Below are 19,646 nucleotides of genomic sequence, written 5' to 3' on the forward strand. Positions count from 1 at the left end.
CACATAGAGCGTAGGATAATTTTATCATTCTTTTCCTCCCTGTTGAAAATCCCCTGGTCTCAGACAATTTTCCATGCCACCATAGCTGAGAATGGTAACTTACACATGGATCCAGGTCATTTATTGCAGCCCAGTACAGAGATTCCACACAGATTTCAAAAAGCCTCTACCATCAAAGCAAGCATAGCCATATGACTGGAGTTCACACCTTAATCAGTTCTTCCTCCATGTATTATTATGCATTTTTCATTTAAGTTTTGTGTGTTCGTTTCAGATTACCGTTTAAATCCAGTTCTGAGGAAAGCCTGCAAGGCTGACATCCCCAAGTTTTGCCAGTCTGTTTTGAATAATGTAAAGGATGGCAAAGAGCTGGAGGGTCAGGTCGTCTCCTGTCTGAAACTGAAATATGCTGACCAGGTACTGACAGGACAGGTGGGCCACGAAGGAGACCGTTTTCCTGAACTATATTTTGGTCATTTCTCTTTCTCCATGTCTTCCCTTGCACGTTGTTCCATATCATAACTAGGAAATGAAGCTTTGATAAAGTAAATCAGAAACTCAAACTAATTTCACTGTTCAATAACTAGAGGTTGTACTTTTAGAATTATTAAAAAGGAGGAATTAGGACACAGAATGGCTGAAAAAAATCTTCTGAAGGGAATGGGATAAAGTGGATTGCACTTAAGCACTCAGCAGCTGCACTATTTTGCTTTCTGTTTTACTAAATATTTCATGCAGGCACACATTGCTCAGTGAGAGCAAAAGCTGTTAATTAGAGGCAGGCTTCCCATTGTTTGACAGATGAGCATTTATTTGCAGAAGCTACATTTAGTAAGCGAGGAAAACCTCTCGTCGTGTGACATTTCATCAACAGTAGTTCCTACCAACGATTAAACAGCAGAGGAGCTTTCTGTGTGTTAATGGCCACCCTATCCTGACATTTATAAGAAAACAAACTGAGTGCACAGAACTTGATTTCCAAATTGTTTATTGCAATCCCTTATTAACTGATGACTGAAAGCAGCTAATGTTTCCATAGTGATCAAAGGGTGCAATAGTAAATTGGTTTAGATGAATAAGGGAAGTGTGTTGAACAGAAGTTGCTTAGGGCCTGGATCTTTTTGAAATCAACCAGCTCCACTACACCTTAGTGTACTGACATGCCTTTTGGAGTTGTGCTGATAGACAGATTTTGTTTCCACTCTGAGATTTTGTTTCCACTCTGAGGCTCTGCCTGTGTTTACTGTGCACAGCCTTTCTACTTGCCCTGCAGTGAGCAGAAATAGTGGGCTGATTCCACTGATCGACATTTCTTGCTTTATTTCTAAACTATATTTAGTCAGCCTGGCAGTGACCTGATCTAAGCTATTATGAATCTTCAATTTTCCTTTGGGAATGTGCTGAGAGCATGAATTTAACAGTAGCTTGTGTTTGTGACTGAGTGCCATCTGACAATGTTCTCATTTCTTGGCAGCGTTTGTCTTCTGACTGTGAAGATCAGATCCGTGTGATTATCCAGGAGTCAGCCCTGGACTATAGGCTGGACCCTCAACTCCAGATACACTGCACTAAAGAGGTGGGTGAGACTGTGACGACATGAGATGGTAGGGAGGTAACGTAGGAAATAATGTCTGGAATGACGAAGTGTAGGTTGGGAGTACCAGTGGGATCGTGCTGTGACCATCTTTTACTATTTTGGCAGATTAATACTCTGTGTGCCGAGGAAGCGGCAGCACAGGAACAGACTGGCCAGGTGGAGGAGTGCCTGAAAATCAACCTGTTGAAGATTACAGGAGAATCTTGCAAAAAGGTAAAGCCAGCTTCATAATGAATTGTTGATTTTAAAAGTTAATCATTCAAGTATGTTATGAAGTCCAACTTACCTTAAGAGCGACAGCCAAGGTCGGAATCTCCAAATCCCGATTGACCTTTCTTGAGTTTTCACACATGTACAGACCGGGAGCAGCTGAAATGTGCAGATCTGCATCTTTTAAGTGCTGAGGGTGGCCCCAGTGCACCTGTGCAGAGATGGAAAAGGTGTGAAAACATGGGTCATTGGACTGGGAGTGGAGCACCATTGCTAGCAAGTGTCCCAAAGTGGGGAGGGGGCAGAGACTGGCCCCAGTTAAGTCAAAAAACAGGAAAAGAGCTGTGGGACTTTTAAGTGAACAGGGCTCAGGGGGAGTTCTGGTAATTGCAGAGGGCTCAGGGAAGTCCTGGTAATTGCAGAGGGCTCAGGAAGTTCGGTGACTCCATGGTGTGGGTCGTTGTGGCGAAGTACTGCTTTGGAGCAGTATTGATCTGCAGTATTGAAGAGCTGAAGTTGAACTTGATTTGGTGCTTGAGTGCATACTCGGGAATCCAAGGGAACAGAATCTTGGGAGACAAGATTAGAACCAAGTGAAGCAGCATTTTCACTTGCATTTCCCCTAACTTCGTCTACTGCATTCGTTGCTCCCAATGCGGTCTCCTCTACATTGGAGAGACCAAACGCAAACTGGGCGACCGCTTTGCAGAACACCTGCGGTCTGTCCGCAAGAAAGACCCAAACCTCCCTGTCGCTTGCCATTTTAACACTCCACCCTGCTCTCTTGCCCACATGTCTGTCCTTGGCTTGCTGCATTGTTCCAGTGAAGCCCAACGCAAACTGGAGGAACAGCACCTCATCTTCCGACTAGGCACTTTACAGCCTTCCAGGCTGAATATTGAATTCAACAACTTTAGATCTTAAACTCCCTCCCCCCATCCCCACCCTGCTTCTTCCCCCTCCCTTTTGTTTTTTCAAGAATTTATATAGATTTTTCTTTTCCCACCTATTTCCATTATTTTTAAATCTACAACTAATACCATGTCAGTCTTTCCACTCCACCCCCACTAGAGCTGTACCTTGAGTGTCCTGCCATCCATTCTTAATTAGCACTTTTCTTAGATAATATCATCACCTTCGACACCTCTTTGATCCTTTTGTCTGTGACATCTTTTGATTATCTGCTCCTATCACTGCTTGCTTGTCCCTGCAACCACCCCACCCTCAACTTCTCTCCCCCCGCCCCCCCACCTTAAACCAGCTTATATTTCACCCCTCTCCTAACTATACTCAGTTCTGTTGAAGGGTCATGTGGACTCGAAACGTCGACTCTTCTTCTCCACCGATGCTGCCAGACCTGCTGAGTTTTTCCAGGTAATTCTGTTTTTGTTTAAGATTAGAACCCAGCAAGGTGGGTTGTTGTTGATGCCGTCCGAGTTGGAGCGATGTTTGGAGAGAATTCCCAGGTTAGGTCTTCAAAGGTAAGTATTGGAATCCCTCGTGAGAGAAACAAGAGTTTGAGAGATTGGCTGATTCAGTGTTACTGACGTCTGGGTGGGCTGTTGAGAAATCCGTGGACTCTGGTTTGGTGCATTTGCCATTTAGTGTGCAATATCTTGTGTTTGACCACAGATTGTCTGTTAATTTACATGTACCTTATATATTAACCCTGAATGTCACAATATAAGATAGCTATTGTAAATTATTTTCTCTTTTGACCTTGTATGGTAAAGCTTATTTTTGTTTGTTCAAAACCCATGGAATCTTGTGGCTTTATTCTCTTCGTGAGCGTCTTGAATCTCAAACTTTGTCTACTTTAAACAAAATATTATTGGTCCTTAACTGGATCTTACCAACAACTTGGTGGTCTGGTCTAGGATCATAACAAGTACTTCAAGGAAAGAGGAGTGAATGGACCTAGGTGCAGATTCACAAATTATTAAAAGTAGCAGCACAGGTTAGCAAAGCCATAAAATTGCAATCAATACACTTGGGTTCATTTCCAAAGAAATAGAATTCAAAAATAGGGGTTATGTGATACTTAAATGGAAACTTGGTTAGACTACACTTGGAAGTACTGTACATGATTCTGGTCTCCATATTACAAAAAGGATACAGAGGTACTGGAGAAGTTGCAAATAAGATTTGCAAAAATGACACCGCTCAGGAAAGACTGAACAGGCTACTATACCAAATAATATGTATTACAAATGGGTTAAGGAGTTATATATATCACGATGAAAAAGATATTTCATTGTACGGGACAGACTGGCCCAGAGGGTCTTTTCTTGTCTGTCATTGCCTATATGTTCATACTGCTGTGAAAGGATGTAGCTGTTGATTTTATTTGTTCTTGCTGACAAATTATGGCACTGCATCCACCATATGGTTAATATCAATGTCCTTCCCAGTTTCGGAAGTGCCGGATGGTGATTTTTCTTTCCTGGTGTGTTTATTAATAATCATTTTGCGTCAGAGCCAGCAGGGGAGTTGAGGCTGTGAATCAGTTTCAGGATGTGACCGGAAAGCAGAGATTGCTTTGTTTTTGTTTAATGGAATGACCATTTGTCCTGTAGGAGGTGTTGAACATGCTGCAAGAGAGTAAAGCGGACATCTTTGTGGATCCAGTGCTACATGCAGCCTGTGGCCTAGATCTCAAACACCAGTGTGCTTCGATCCTACCTGGCAAGGGACGCCGTAAGTGAATCAGACTAGTGGCTGTGAGGGGAAAGAGGTGAAGGGAGAAGCTGTTATTCAAACTAATAATTTGGCCAGTCAGTAAGGTTACCACAATCTCACTACTTAACTATAATGATCTGTGTTTCTGTTATGCAGCAGGCAAGGAAAAGGAATTCATGCAGAAAGTGCTAGAAAAATTTTGAAACTGAAGAGGAGGTTTCAAAGGCCCCTCTAAGCGGTAGTGCTGGAAATGGAATGGATTCCCCACCACCCTCCACATTCAACAGATTATCCTCTGCCATGTCCACCACCTCCAGCGTGATGCCACCACCTAACATATCTCCCTACTCCCCCACCTTTTTGATTCTGAAGGAACCATTCCCTCTGTGACACCCTTTCCTACTCTTCAATCACTTCTTCTTTCCCCCGCCCCTGCCAAAACTGCATCTACCTATGTAAGTGCTGGAGGTGCAACACCTGCCCCTTTACCTCCTCTCTTCCCACTGCCCAAGACCCCAGATACTCTTCCAGGTGAAACAATGACTTAATTCAGACTTGGGCGGTAAGTGGCAAGTAACATTTCGCCACAAGTGCCAGGCAATGACCATCTCCAACAAGAGAGAATCCACCAATCTCCCCTTGGCATTCAATGGCACTACTGCCTCTGAATCCCCTGCTATCAACATCCAGGGTTACTATTGACCAGAAACTGAATTGGACCAGCCATATAAATACTGTGGCTACAAGAGCAGGTCAGAGACTGGGAATTCTGCGGAGAAACTCATCTGACTCCCCAAAGCTTGTCCACTGTCTACAAGGCACAAGTCAGGAGTGTGATGGAATACTCTCCACTTGCCTGGATGAGTGCAGCTCCAACAGCACTCGAAGCTTGACACAGAGGACAAAGTAGCCCACTTGATTGGCACCCCAAACATCATCTTCAACAACACCCCCACCACTGACACTCAGTGGCAGCAGTGTGTACCACCTGGAAGATGCACTGCAGTAGCTCACCAAGGCTTCTTTGACAGCATCTTCCAAACCCATGACATCTACCACCTCGAAGGACAAGGGCAACAGATGCATGGGAACACCAACACCTGCAAGTTCCCCTCCAAGCCGTACACGATCCTGACTTGGAAATATATTGCCGTTCCTTCACCGTCGCTGGGTCAGAATCCTCTCTAACAGCACTGTGGGTGTACCTACACCACATGGACTGCAGCGGTACAAGGTGGCAACTCCACCACCACCACCTCAAGGACAGTTGGGGATGGCTAATAAATGCTGGCCTAGCCAGCATGTTCACATGCCCCAAAAGAATAAAAAAATCGTCTTCCTTTAAATTTAGTATACTATATCCAGCATCCAGTTTTTTTTGTATACTTTAAAAGGATTTCATTGGCTGTGAAGTGTCTTTGAACATCCTGAGATAGTGAAAGGTGCTATATAAATGCAAGAATCCTTTTTTGAAAGAAAGATAAGTGAGCTTTAATCTATGATCATGCATCAGTAATCCCCTCTCTTAATATATGTAGACCCACAAAAGGTATTGTTTAAAAGCTACAGCCAGCTTTGGTATTTCCGGCACCAGTTAGGACTCTAGATTTCCACTTCCCATTTGATGGTAGCTCCAATGCAGCAGGCAAGATGTAACAGGTTCTGACTGCCCCTGCTTTGCCTGGTATAGGGAACACTGCTTCAGTCACCCAAATAATTTTATTTATATAAAAATCCTCATAATTCTGCTTTTTAATAAGTTAATTCTGCATTCAATTACTCTTTTGTATATTTGAGGATAATCCAAGCCCATTATTCATTTAGCAGCAGTCTTGTTGGGTCTTCTGTGTGGAGTCTGCTGCCTGACACCAGCTTCCTATAGTGGACTCATGGGAAAGGTTTGTCATTTATTATATTTTTCTTCTTTCTCAGAAATGTCATGTTTGCTGGAGGCACTGGAAGATAAAACTGTGAGATTGCAGCCAGACTGTAAGAAGAGATTACAAGATCGCTTAGACATGTGGAGTTACGCAGCGAAGGTAATGTGAATCAGTGTTTGGGGAAGGGATCCCTGCCTGTGTCATCCCACTTCTGGGGAGTTGGGCTATGAATGAACAATGAAACATTCTACTTGAGGAGGGTGGCCATAAAGCCAGAACTGAAATTCCTTTCTTTTTCTCTTTACTTTGCCGTTTGTTTCCAGCCCTGGATTCTTTTCCAAGTGTGTGAGTATGCAAGAGTGGAGCCTATGGAACAGCCCTGTTCATCAGCAAGCTTTGACTTTCAAAACTGATTTGGATGTTGGGCACAAATTTGATTTCTTGCAGTAAATTTCTGATGTGAACAATATTGCCAAAGAGCAAACAAGTTTTTTCGGCAGGGTTGGAAAATGGATTTTGAGGGGAGAGTAATAGAATTGTGACAAGTCAGTTTAAACCATGGGGAGTTAAGGGTGTGATTTTGACTCTGGGCAATGGTGCACTGCATGGGTAGGGTGGAATTTTCTGTATAGCTGTATGCCAGTGAAATTCATGTCTATAAAAATTTCAAGTGCTCATCAAGCATCTATTGCCTTGTTTCCATGGTGTATAATCTTGCTTTACATTTTAGGCTAAAAGCTCCTCAGTTAATGCAGCATTATTGTTTTTCTTGTAGGTTGCTCCAGCTGAGGGATTTTCAGACTTAGCCTATCAAGTTATGACATCTCCGTCCAAAAATTACCTTATGGGCTTGTTGGCACTAGGAGTCTGCATCCTGTTTCTACTGGGTATGACCTGTGGCCGGATCACCAAACGAGTGACACGGGAACTGAAGGATAGGTAGAGCACGGCCCAAGCCTGCCTTTGTACAGCCTCTGTATAGTCTCCTTAAATAAGAGCAGCAGACGCAATCCAATCCTTTACACTTTCTCTCTTTGTTCTGCACAGATTTTACCTGCAGAACAAATGTGCGAACCAACAACCGCTGCCTCTGCTCCAGCCGGACTCCTCTCTTTAGTTTCCTGTAGACTTGGTTCCCATTGTGTATCTGAATCACGTTCGCCCAGATCAAACAAGTTTTACTGGTAGCAGTCTCATCCAACAGAGATTCTCAACTGTAGGAAAGGTAACTGCCACAAATGGAATGACTCCAAAGAATAATATCAGTTCATGTAGAATGCTATAGACACAGTCTGCTTCAGCCTCTTGCTTTGTCCCTTTTTGATGATCATATAACACTTTCTGGTCTTGCCTTGTTTTTATTTTGGAGATTATATTCTTTTCACACTTTCTTTTGGTGATGGTGGGAAGGAGGAAGAGAAAAGCTAGCTATGGTTTCACCCACTGTAGCCCACATTGTAAATTAAGTACTGAGTATTGGTAGTTTAAAAGGACTTATCTGTGCATATAGTGAGGTATGAGCCACCCTTTAAAACGCCTAGAGGTATCGAGGCCAAAACTAACTTAGAGTATATTTGACATGTTTGGCATTACATAAAATTGTGGTACTCATTTTCATCTGCTTCCTGTGCTTTGGTGGTTGAGCCACTTGGATTGTCAGCTTCCGATCATGGGCTGACGATACTCACTCCAAGGAGATAAAGCTCACCACTGAATCTCTAAGAATGGTTTACCCTGCAAATTTATTCAAGTTACCTCACTTTTTATGCCCTAGATGAGGCTAGGAATTGACCTTTATCTAAATTAAGCCATGGTTCATTAAGATATCTATGTATTTCTGTACATGGGTGCACTTTTATTTCACAGCTGCATTCTGATTATGGTACTCTGGGATAAAGGTTGACTGGTGGGAAACAAGACAGCCTGAAATCTTTTGGTTGAATTTTAGGGGAATAAGATAATTTCATATGAGGTGCGTTTTCACATGCACACTGAATTATGCAGCCACATTGGTACATACTAAGGTGGCATAATATGTACAGCATTAAACTTTTGCACATTAGTATGTTGTAAGAAAGTAACACTGATTTGGAATAAAAATACATCTGGAGAGAAGTAAAATTCTGTGGCAGTATTTTTGCTGGTTTTAAAAATTCTGTTCGAACAATTGCCAAACTCTACTAGTTTTTTGAAGTCTCTTTTTTTAAGCTCCAAGTGTACAGTGTGGTCATTAATGCAAGGTTAATTTGCACAAAGTGAACTGGCTGTTTTGATCAGCCTCAGTCGTTGACAGGATCTCTGTTGGATGCACCTGGGGGTGCTACCAGTGATCAACACCATTCCACTAGACTGTGTTGTGAATCTCTATGGCCATAGCCTTCTATACAAATTGCTTCTGAACAAGTTACAATAATCTAATCAGGAAATGTACATTTTAAATACTGATCTCTTGACTGCTAACAAGTATCATGCACATTTTATTTTCTCCTTTTGTGTTTAATCTTCAGCCTTATTTATTGTTTACTAATAAATTCTAGCAGGGTCACAGCCTGTAATTATCGACTCTTTTCTGTTGCCTTCTGTTTTAAATTCTCGTGTGGATTTGCCTGGTTACTTTGGTGACTGCCATCATGGTGAAGGGGTGGCCTGCATGTTGCAGACTTGGGATGATCTGTTTTTTTAAAATTTCCTTTGTATTAGGGGTGTTTAAAATTTTTTAATACAGAATATCTGTAGTGAAATTGTGTACAGTGAGACTCTTTGGCGTCGCCCTCCATGTTGTACAGACAAGACGCGAAAAGTCGTGCGTTGTACTGCTATAGGTGTCGATGTCACTTTGAAGTAAAATTTACAAACTGTAGGGTTTTGTAAATTTTTTGTGTATAAAATCCGCTTCATGAACGTACAAGATACTTGTTCCCGATCATGCTGTGTAATTCGAGATGTTAATGAAATCCTAACATACAGGCTCTTTGTTCTGTACAGATGAAATGGCAGAATTTATTAATAAAAAGGTCTGCAGGTTTTTAAACTTTGTCCTTTCCTTTCGAGTTGTTCATTGCTGCATTTTTCTTGCCTAAGTTGAATCTTCATGGATTTTGACCAGTTTTCTTTGTAAAAATCCCTGTACTGAAGGACGTTTATGTACTAATGATGATGGCCACTTGAAGAAGATGAGGAAGGCCACTTCCCTGATCTTAACTGTAAAGGATAAGCCGGCATTTTAGGACCACTGCAGTATAACGTTTAACAAAGGCAGTGGCTGAGGTACAGCAGTGTATTACCTCAAAATAAGGGAGTTTTAGGAGTATAATAAATTGTGCTCCATTACAATGGAAGGTATTAAGGGTTCAGCAGTGTATGTCTTACAACAGGCTTTTTAGCTTACAAGACCACAAGTGTGCATCTGTTCCATGGTGGTTTCCTCTATAACTCACCTGTTCATGCTTTTCACGATTACTCCTGAATTTGCTGTGCAATGAATACAAAATAGTCTTTGAAACCAACTTGCACCTGAAAGTAATTCTTAAAATTCTGTTTGAGGCCATGATGTCTACTTGGATAGGAATCCAGGACCTGCAGCATAGTGTCTAATGTTTACCAGGGCCCCACTGCAGCCTTGATGTGACAGCAGTTCATCTGTTGCTCTATACAGCAAATTTATTGAAGCAATGGATCACTCAAAGTAAATGTATTACACACCTCATTGGTGTTTAAACATTGAGACTATTTGCCACACTTCAAAAACTCTCAAAACACATCTTTGCTCTTCCCTCTCCAAATCCTAACTCCCAGTTATTTGCTTAATATTCAAAAACTTTCTTCTCCCTCCTAAAGACCTTTCCTCTTTTTTTCTAAATTATTTACATGATTATAGCACATTTATTTTTCTATTGCCTACTTCCTACAGTAGATCTGCAGTTATTTCTGAAGCCATTGAGAGAAAATATGTTGTGTTCCTGCACCATTGGGTTTTTAATGTGCAACACTTGTATCAGTGGTCATGGTCTGTGATCTGGGCCTCTGGAGGGACTGGGTAGCATAGTGGGTTTCAAATCTGGCAAAGAAGGACTGCTATTTGAGAGTTCCAAGCAATTGGACAGTCTTGATCCATTTCTAAGTGGACATGGACACAGCACAGATCTATCCCTATTTGACAATGATTGCAAACTGACTTGGAGGCAACAGTAATCCAGGTGCAGGAAACAGGTCTGTAGTCACAGTACTACCACAGCTGAGACCAGTGTACAGGAAAGTGCTTTATTGTGTCTGGTTGTCGCATACCTAATCTGGGAGCGCCCTACCCTGAACACTTAGTACAGTTCCTTATTATTAACATCATGCATCTTGAATGCATTTTTTAATCCCCCTCTAGCCATAGGAGAGATGTGGGATAATTTCCCCCTTTTTCCCACCTCTCGTCTGACCGCAACTAGATGTATTTTAGAGAAGTGTTTTAACCCCTTTGAGTGCTGTGGCTTTTAAGAACATACATGCTTTCTGGAAAATTTAAATCTAAAGAATCAACATTTATTTGCACAACATCCGGGATGTAGTCGCAATAAACAAACACAAGGAAAGATGATTACCAAAAAAAGGGTAGCGTGCACTGGTATCTTTAAGAATAGAGTTCAAAACTCACTATTACACTGTTTCTTCAACTTGTTCATTGGAAGCATTGCAGGCCTGAAAATTCCCTTTTGGTTCGTTGAAGGTAAATGAAGGTCCGAGTTTTCTGGTGATGCATTTACAATGGTACTCAATAGCAGGTTTCTAGCTTATCTAATAGAAACTATGGCTGACCCTTTATAGTAAAAAAAAATTGTAATCTTGCAGGTGTAAGAAAAGCTTCACTTCTTCTCTGCCTGAGGTGACTTACGAGGCAGGGCTTTTTTCCTCTCAGAGCGAGAAGTATTGCTTCTGAGATCTTTGTCCCAGACCTGACTTTGCTGGGCTGTTCTGAGAACAATAAAATTTCTGCTATCTAAAGCCAGTTTGTAATGTGACTGCAGAATCAATACTCCCATTGTTCACACATAGTTCAATGGCATAAGCCATTATCACACAATGGGGGAATGGATGATGGCATTTTGCACCACCTTGTGATGACGTGGTTCTCACATCACTCTTTGTTGGATTTCAAGTTTGCAGACACCAAGTCTGAGGTGACCATTTTATCTGAGTTTCTGCAAATACCGAGACGATAGTAACTGTTAAAAACAAAAATAAAAATACCTGGAAAAACTCAGCAGGTCTGGCAGCATCTGTGGAGAGGAACACAGTTAACGTTTCGAGTCCGTATGACTCTTCAACAGAACTAAGTAAAAATAGAAAGGTGAAATATAAGCTGGTTTAAGGGGGGGGGTGGCGGGGTTCATTCGGACTCAAAACGTTATTCCTCTCCGCAGATGCTGCCAGACCTCCTGAGTTTTTCCAGGTATTTTTATTTTTGTTTTGGATTTCCAGCATCTGCAGTTTTTTGCTTTTATGATAGTAACTGTTAATTCTACAAGTGATCTGTTGCATCCTGATGTATCTTCAATGGAAGGACCTCCAAAAGGTAATTTGTCCAGACGTGCATTAGTCCCTGTCTTTACAGAAACCACAAGTTACCTGACAGTCCCCCCCACCCCGGCAAAGAAAAATCCAGACTCCATTTTGTTAAGGTAAATTTATCTATATTCAATGCTCCCTTAAAAAAAAAATGTTAATGTCCTTCATCTTCATATGGTCACAGGCACATGACGTGAGTGTGACACCTAGTACAGATGTATCGACTCAGTAATACACCTTTTCAAATCTGTTAGTTTATGGCTTAAATAAAGTCTGTTGTTTTCCACCCATCAGTGCTTGGTGAAGGGTCATTTTCCTCCAACGTTAATTCTGTTTCTCACTCCCTAGATGATGCCTGACATGTGTTTCTAGCATTTTTTATTCCTGTTTCAGATTTCCAGAATCCACACTATTTTATTTTGATGATTAACGGACACTGCTACACTCGCATTTGGCTGTCACCCTGATAATAGCACACGTGCAAAAGTCCATGATGGCTACACTGAGAAGATGCTAAATTGCGCGCACAGTCAGAAGCTTATGATGAAGAATTGCAAATTTGTACTGCAGACAGTTCCAGGTGTGATAGGCCCAAGGTCAATGAGTGATTGGATTAAGGCAACGATCAATTGCAATTAAAATTATAATGAAATGAACTCCTCCTTTAATCACTCATGTATGAACTATTCTAATATGCATGAAAATAATCTCAACATCTTAATTGCAGAAGTCAATTCACTGCACTAATAATTTACCCAAATATCAATTGGGTGAGTATGTTGACAGACATTTTACATACAAATTGGGAACAGGAGTCAACCATTCAGCCCCTCAAGCCTACTCCGCCATTCAATAAGGTCATGGGTGATCTGATTGTGGCCTCAATTCCACATTCCTCCCTACCCCTGATATCCTTTGACTGCCTTGTTAGTCAAGAATCTATCTACCTCTGACTTAAATATATTCAATGACCCTGCCTCCACCACTGTCTGGGGAAGAGTGTTCCAAAGGCACTCAACTCTAAAAGGAAAAAAAATCTCCATCTCACTCTTTATCGGAGACGCCTTATTTTTAAACTGTCTCTCCTGGTTCTTGTCTCTCCCACAAGGGAAAACATCCTTTCAGCATTTACCCTGTCAAGTCCCCTCAGGATTCTATGTTTCAATAAGATCACTTCTCATTCTTCTAAACTCCAATGAATATACAGGCCCAACCTATCCAACCTTTCCACATAAGATAACCAGCTCCCTGCCCCACCATCCGCCCCCCCCCTCTCCCGGGCTTCCCAGGTATCAGTTAAGTGAACCTTCTCTGAGCTGCTTCTAATGCATTTACATCCTTTCTAAAATCGAGACCAAAACTGTACACAGTACTCCAGATGTGGTCTGACCAATGTTTTGTACAACTGTAGCAAAAATCCTTACTTTTATATTCTATTCCCCATGCAATAAACAACAACATTCCATTTGCCTTCCTAATCACTTGCTGTACCTGTGTACTAACTTTTTGTGATTCACATACCAGGACACCCAGATCCCTCAGTACCTCAGAATTCTGCAATCTATCTCCTTTTAAGTAATGTGCTGTTTTTCTATTCTTTCTGCCAAAGTGGACAAGTTCACATTTTCTCACATTATACTCCATCTGCCAAATTTTTGTCCTATTTAAAAATAGGGGAGGTGGGGAAAAATGATTAAAAATAAACTAGCAAGAAATATAAAAACAGATAGTAAGAGCATAAAATGGAAGAGAATAGCTAAAAGGAATGTTGGTTCCTTAAAGGATGAGAATGGGGAATTAATGGGAAATATGGAAATGGCAGAGATTTACAAAATATTTACTCTTATCTGTCTTCATGGTGAATGGCAGTAAAAGCATCACAATAGTAGTACAAAATCAGGGGACAAAAGGGAGGAAGTAACTAAAAAGAAATATCACTTGAGAAAAAGTACTTGGAAGACTAAAGGCTGACAGGATGCCTGGACCTGATGGCCTGCATCCTTTGGTCTTAAAAGTGGCTGCAGAGACAGTGGATGCATAGCTTGTAATCTTCCAAATTCCATTGAAAGGTCCCAGCAAACTTAACACTATTATTCAAGAAAGGAGGCAAAAATCTATTGACCAGTTAGCCTAACATCTGTCATTGGGGAAATGCTGGAATCCGTTATTAAGGAAGTGGTAGCAGGATATTTAGTCTTGAAACCCTGTTGGCTCTGCTTGATTGTAATTTGAAGTTGTTTGACAAATTATTATTAGAGTTCATTTAGGATGTAACAAGTGGGGTACCTGTAGATGTGTATTTGGATTTCCAAAAGGCATTCAAAATTGTGCTGCTTAAAAGGTTAGTGCATAAGACAAGAGCTAATGGTTTTGCTATGCATAGAAGATTGGCTAATTAACATGAAGCAGAGAGTTGGGACAAATGGGTCATTTTCAGGTTGGTAAATGTAATTAGTGCGGTTTCACAGGGATCAGTGCTGGGGCCCCAACAATCTTTAATAAGCTTCCCATGCAACCGCAGGAGGTGCAACACCTGCCCCTTCACTTCCACCCCCCCACCCCTTCTCACCGTCCAAGCGCCCAAACACTCCTTTCAAGTGAAGCAGTGCTTCGCTTGCACTTCCCTCAATTTAGTCTACTGCATTCGCTGCTCCCAATGCGGTCTCCTCTACATTGGAGAGACCAAACGCAGACTGGGTGACTGCTTTGCGGAACACCTTCGGTCTGTCCGCAAGCATGACCCAGACCTCCCTGTCGCTTGCCATTTCAACACTGCACCCTGCTCTCATGCCCACATGTCCGTCCTTGGCCTGCTGCAATGTTCCAGTGAAGCTCAACGTAAATTGGAGGAACAACACCTCATCTTCCGACTAGGTACTTTACAATCTTCCAGACTTAATATTGAGTTCAACAATTTCAGATCATGAACTCTCTCCTCCATCCCCACCCCCTTTCCAATCTCCCTTTTTCCAATAATTTATAATTTATTTTACAAATATATTTTTCTTTTTATTTTTTCTTTAAATTTATTTCGATCTATTGTTTCATCTCCACCTTTTAGCCCATTTCGATCCCTCCACCCCACCCCACCCCCACTAGGGCCAAGTGCCACTCGCTTGTCCTGCTTGCTACCCTTAATGTCCCCATTAGCACGTCCTTTAGATAATATCACCACCGTCAACACCCTTTTGTCTATGACATCTTTGGTAGTCTCCTCTTAGCCTCCACCTATCACTGGCCCCCTATCGAGCTCCTCCTGTCCCACCCCCCCTCTACCAGTTTATATTTAATCTCATTTCTGTATTTTTTAGTTCTGATGAAGGGTCATACGAACTCGAAACGTCAACTGTATCCCTCTCCACGGATGCTGTCAGACCTGCTGAGTTTTTCCAGGTATTTTTGTTTTAGATTTCCAGCTTCCGCAGTATTTTGCTTTTATTTTAATCTTTAACAATCACCTGGGTGAAGGAGCTGACTGTATTGAGAGAAGAACACAGTCTGCAAATAGGTTAAGTGAGTGGGGAAAAAATTTGGCAGATGGCGCATAATGGGGAAAATGGTGAGATTATCCACTTTGGTAGGAATAATAGAAAAAGCAAAATATTACTTAAATGGAGAGGGGCTCCAAAATGCTGCAGTACAAAGGGATCTGGGTGTTCTCGTATATGAAACACACAAAATTTAGCATGCAGCTCCAACGACTAATTAGGAAGGCAAATGGAATGTTGGCCTTTATATTATGGGGGATTGAGTATAAAAGTAGGGAAGTCTTGCTGCAGCTGTACAGGGCATTGGTGAGACTGCACCTAGAATACTGTGTACAGTTTTGGTCACTTTCTTAAGTAGGGACGAACTTGCATTGGAGGCAGTTCAGAGAAAGTTCATGAGGTTGATACTTGGGATGAAATGGAGTCGTCTTTCGATAAAAGTTTGAGCCTATAGTCATTTGAGTTTAGAGTAATGAGGCGATCTTATTGAAACATGTAAGATTGAGAGGGCTTGATAGGGTAGGTGTTGAAAGGATGTTTTCTGTTGTGAATCTTGATCTCGGGAATATATTTTCAGAATAGGGGGTCTCCCATTTAAGATAGAGATGAAGAGGAATTCCTTCTCGGAGGGTCAGGAACCAGCTGCGAGGATGTCATTGAATATATTCAAGGCTGAAATCAGACAGATGCTTGAACTGTGGGAGAGTTGAAGGTTCTGGGGAACAGGCAGGAAAGTGGAACTGAGGCAAAGATTAGATCAGCCATGGTCTTATTAAATAGCAGAGCAGGCTCAAGAGGCCATATGGCATACTTCTCCTATTTCTTAAATTGGTAGGCATGTAATTCCCTGAGGTACAATTTATAAATATGGACGGATTCAAGCTGTGAACATAGTGATGAAGCTAATAGTGAACAAATTGGATAGCAACTGCACACATGCAGTTGAACGCAAAAGCCTGGAAGTTGATGTCTGAGATGCACTGTTCCTCTATCAGACACTTCATTCAAAATATTCAATGGCATGAAGTTCCTATACTGATGTGGATATGGACTAATCTTGTCAACAAGAGTTAAGTCATTCCTGTCTAACTACTCTTTTAATGGTATGTTAAGTATTATTGCTGAGCAGCGTGTCTGGCAATTTTATTAAGTTTTTTTTAAAATAAAAAGGTCTTATTTTTTCTTTGGTCTCTCTTAGCTCTCTCCCAGTCTAATCCTCCTTTCTCTCTCTCTTTTGCTTTTTATATCAGATTTGATGTTGAATTTGCTATTCTAACTTTCACGTCCTGGTTTATACTCTATTGCTTAATAGCAATTCCTCCAATCTGAACGGTTAAAACATGCCGTTACCTCTTACGTTCACAGAGGTCCCAGATGTCCTGAAGCAGGTGCTGTGCCATTTGGATGTTTCCTTGACAGCAACCTGCCATGCAAAACTCCATGAAAAGTCTAATGAACAGCAAATTCCAGCCCATTATAGTGATGGCTCGGAGGCCATTCTCAAATGTCGATACCTTTGGATTGTTTGACAGGATGTGTGACAGTGTACAAATATGTCAAAATTTAATAACTTTGCATTTCTACACTTTTTGGCAACTTTTTCCACTAAAAATTCCTTCTGCAGTTTTTTGGATGAGACATTAAACCGAGTCTGTCTGCCCACTCGAGTGAATGTAAATGATCCCACGGCACAATTTGAACAAGAATAAAGAATTTCCCCAGTCTACACATAACTAAAAAACCTCATCCTTGGTACCATTTATTATGATCCGGTTAGGCACCGTTAACGTTTAAAGAAGAAATACTAACACCCAGCAATTAATTGACAACTACACCACAAGAATTCATGTTTTTAAACAAAAACAAACAATGCATATAAAGTGAAATTAAACAAAGCAAGCACCACTAACAACACTGTAGTTTATAAAGACTTATGCTATAAATTCAGTTCTACTCTTTACTTCCCACCTCCAAGAGTTTCCTTACCGTACAAAATCTTGAAGGTTCATTCACTTTTCCTAGGACCCACCCAGATTTGCAGAATGTCAGATTTCTATAGATTTCTGTAGGTATTTAATATATTTTGTCATGATATTTCAGCTTCTACATTATTCACGTGTATTTTCCAATCTTTATTTCACACTGTACAAAAGTTAAAAAGCGACTGATAATCGGTACATTTTATTTCCTAGTTTGTTTTCTCTGAGAATTTCCACCCACCCACCTAGGCAGCCCTCCGGAATTTACTTTAATTTTCCTTAGTATTGCAGCCATTCCACGAGGTTCAAATTATAGGACTCCTTCCACCTGCTTTTAAGCAATTCTAAGCAATTCTCCAATTTTTCTTTGCGGACCTCACGACTGTGGACCCTTCTGCTCCTTGTCCTGGCTGTGGACATATGTAGATTGCTTTTTCCTAGTCTGCTCCCACAACTTCTGTACAATTTCTTCCAAGCTAACTATTCAAGCTGACCGCTTTCTGCCACAAGGCCCTATTAGAACCACTGTATATTTCTTCCACTAGCTTCAAGCTAAACCAAATCTTCTAGCTGTTTTTCACTCTCAAAACCCAAAACTGAACGGTCTGCTTCTGTCAGCAAACACGTACACATAAATTAGACAAAAGAACCTAGCCAAGGCTCCACCCTGAATCACTATTTCTGTGACGACATGGCATGCTTTGGGATGATTCAACCAGAAATGCAAACAAATTATTTTTCTTTCAACATAACTCTTTTGATTCTACAATCCATATGCATAATTTTTATCTCTGGAGTTTTACACCCTCTTTCCCAGGATTGCTAGCTTCTAACTTATTTTATGGAAATAACAGTAGACACCCTGGCTCTACCAAGAGGTCCCGAAATGGGTCATCTATAGTTCAATGTTCATCATTCTAACTCTGACCTTGAAGATAAACTAGGTTAGCTTTTAACTATAATTAACTCCGAGTTTGTTTGAATTGCATTTACTTCGGGGTTGCTTATCAGTTTCTCAATCAGTTGCCCCCATTTTCTATAGTTTATAAATTTTAGTTTTAGGAATTAAAGTTTTTCTTAAAACAAGAGAATTATGAAGCAGATATTCACAACACTTTCTAGTAAATAGCCTCTCTCAGGCCTTGACATCTTTCCTAAACTGTAGTTCCAGAATTGAACAAAATACTCCAGCTGAGATCTAACCAGCGATTTATAAAGTTTTAGCTTGACTCCCTTACTTTTGTACTCTATCCATGAAGAAAGCTATGTATGCCTTTTACACAGCCTTCTCAACTTGCCCTGCCATCTTCAAAGATTTGTGTGCTTACACCCCCAGATTTCTCTCTTCCTGCATTCCATTTAAAATTGTACCATTTAGTCCTCCTGTCATTCTTCTTACTAAAATTAAACACTTCACACTTCTATGTAACATTTGATTTGCCATGTCTTTCCATACCTTCCTGGAGTCTGTTACTATTCTCCTCACTGTTTACATTTCTATGTTTTGTGTCACTGCAAATTTTGAAATTATTCCCTGTATACCCAAGTCTAGGTTATTATGTATCAGAGCGGTGGTGCCACCTTCCACCCTCCATAAACTTGAGTGCACCCAAAACCCTGTTCCTAACTTACACCAAATCTTGTTCACCTGTCATCCATCTGACCTACATTGGCTCCAAGTCCAGCAACAAGTCAATTTTAAAGTTTTGACCCTTGTTTTTAAATATCTTCATGGCTTGGCCCCTTCCAATGTCTGTAACCTCCTTCAACCCCACTACCCTGAGATATCTCTGGTCCTCCAATTGCAGGTTCTTCAGCATCCCCAATTTTAATCACTCCATCATTGGAAGGTATGCCTTCAGCTGCCTGGGCCCGAAGCTCTAGCATTTCCTCCCCGAAACGTCTCTCTTTCACCCTGGTCTTTCCAGATGCTTCCTAAAAAGCTGCCTCTTTCGGCACCTTTCCTTCTAGAGACTCAGTGTCAGATTTTGTTTGATAGCCCTCCGCTGGCACACCTTGAGCGGTTTTACAATGTTAAAGGCGCGATACAAATGTAAGTTGTGCTTATTGTTGCTGAGTCCCCAAATTTTGCAACAATTTCCGCACCTGCGCAACCTTCCAATCATCCAACCCAGGTTCTGCGAGGGAGGGGGCTCTGGCCACGCCCCCTCTGGAGGAGGCGGGGTTTGTGGAGATGCGTGGTGACGTTGGTACGTCAGCAGGGTACAGGCCGGCTGGTTGGATCGGACCGGATATCGCT

The 19,646-nt window shown here is 41.4% G+C and overlaps 1 protein-coding gene across 4 annotated transcripts in view; it reads left to right on the plus strand.

Annotated features, from left to right (window-relative positions):
- glg1a (golgi glycoprotein 1a) overlaps window positions 1-9,402 on the plus strand; it is a 168,327-nt gene extending 158,925 nt beyond the window's left edge. For 2 of the 4 annotated variants that reach the window (XM_078544055.1, XM_078544056.1), the window contains exons 23-29: window positions 275-432; window positions 1,475-1,576; window positions 1,703-1,810; window positions 4,384-4,504; window positions 6,419-6,525; window positions 7,142-7,305; window positions 7,414-9,402. In XM_078544055.1, coding sequence (XP_078400181.1) covers window positions 275-432; window positions 1,475-1,576; window positions 1,703-1,810; window positions 4,384-4,504; window positions 6,419-6,525; window positions 7,142-7,305; window positions 7,414-7,483 — 830 coding nt within the window. In that variant the 3' untranslated portion in view covers window positions 7,484-9,402. Of the gene's footprint in view, window positions 1-274; window positions 433-1,474; window positions 1,577-1,702; window positions 1,811-4,383; window positions 4,505-6,418; window positions 6,526-7,141 lie in introns of all 4 variants that reach the window. The other 2 variants (XM_078544052.1, XM_078544054.1) reach the window with 2 other exon arrangements.
- The last annotated feature ends 10,244 nt before the right edge of the window (window positions 9,403-19,646 follow it).

This window comes from Cetorhinus maximus, chromosome 6 (genome assembly GCF_964194155.1).
Source record: "Cetorhinus maximus chromosome 6, sCetMax3.hap1.1, whole genome shotgun sequence".
In the NCBI taxonomy this organism is placed as follows: domain Eukaryota; kingdom Metazoa; phylum Chordata; class Chondrichthyes; order Lamniformes; family Cetorhinidae; genus Cetorhinus; species Cetorhinus maximus.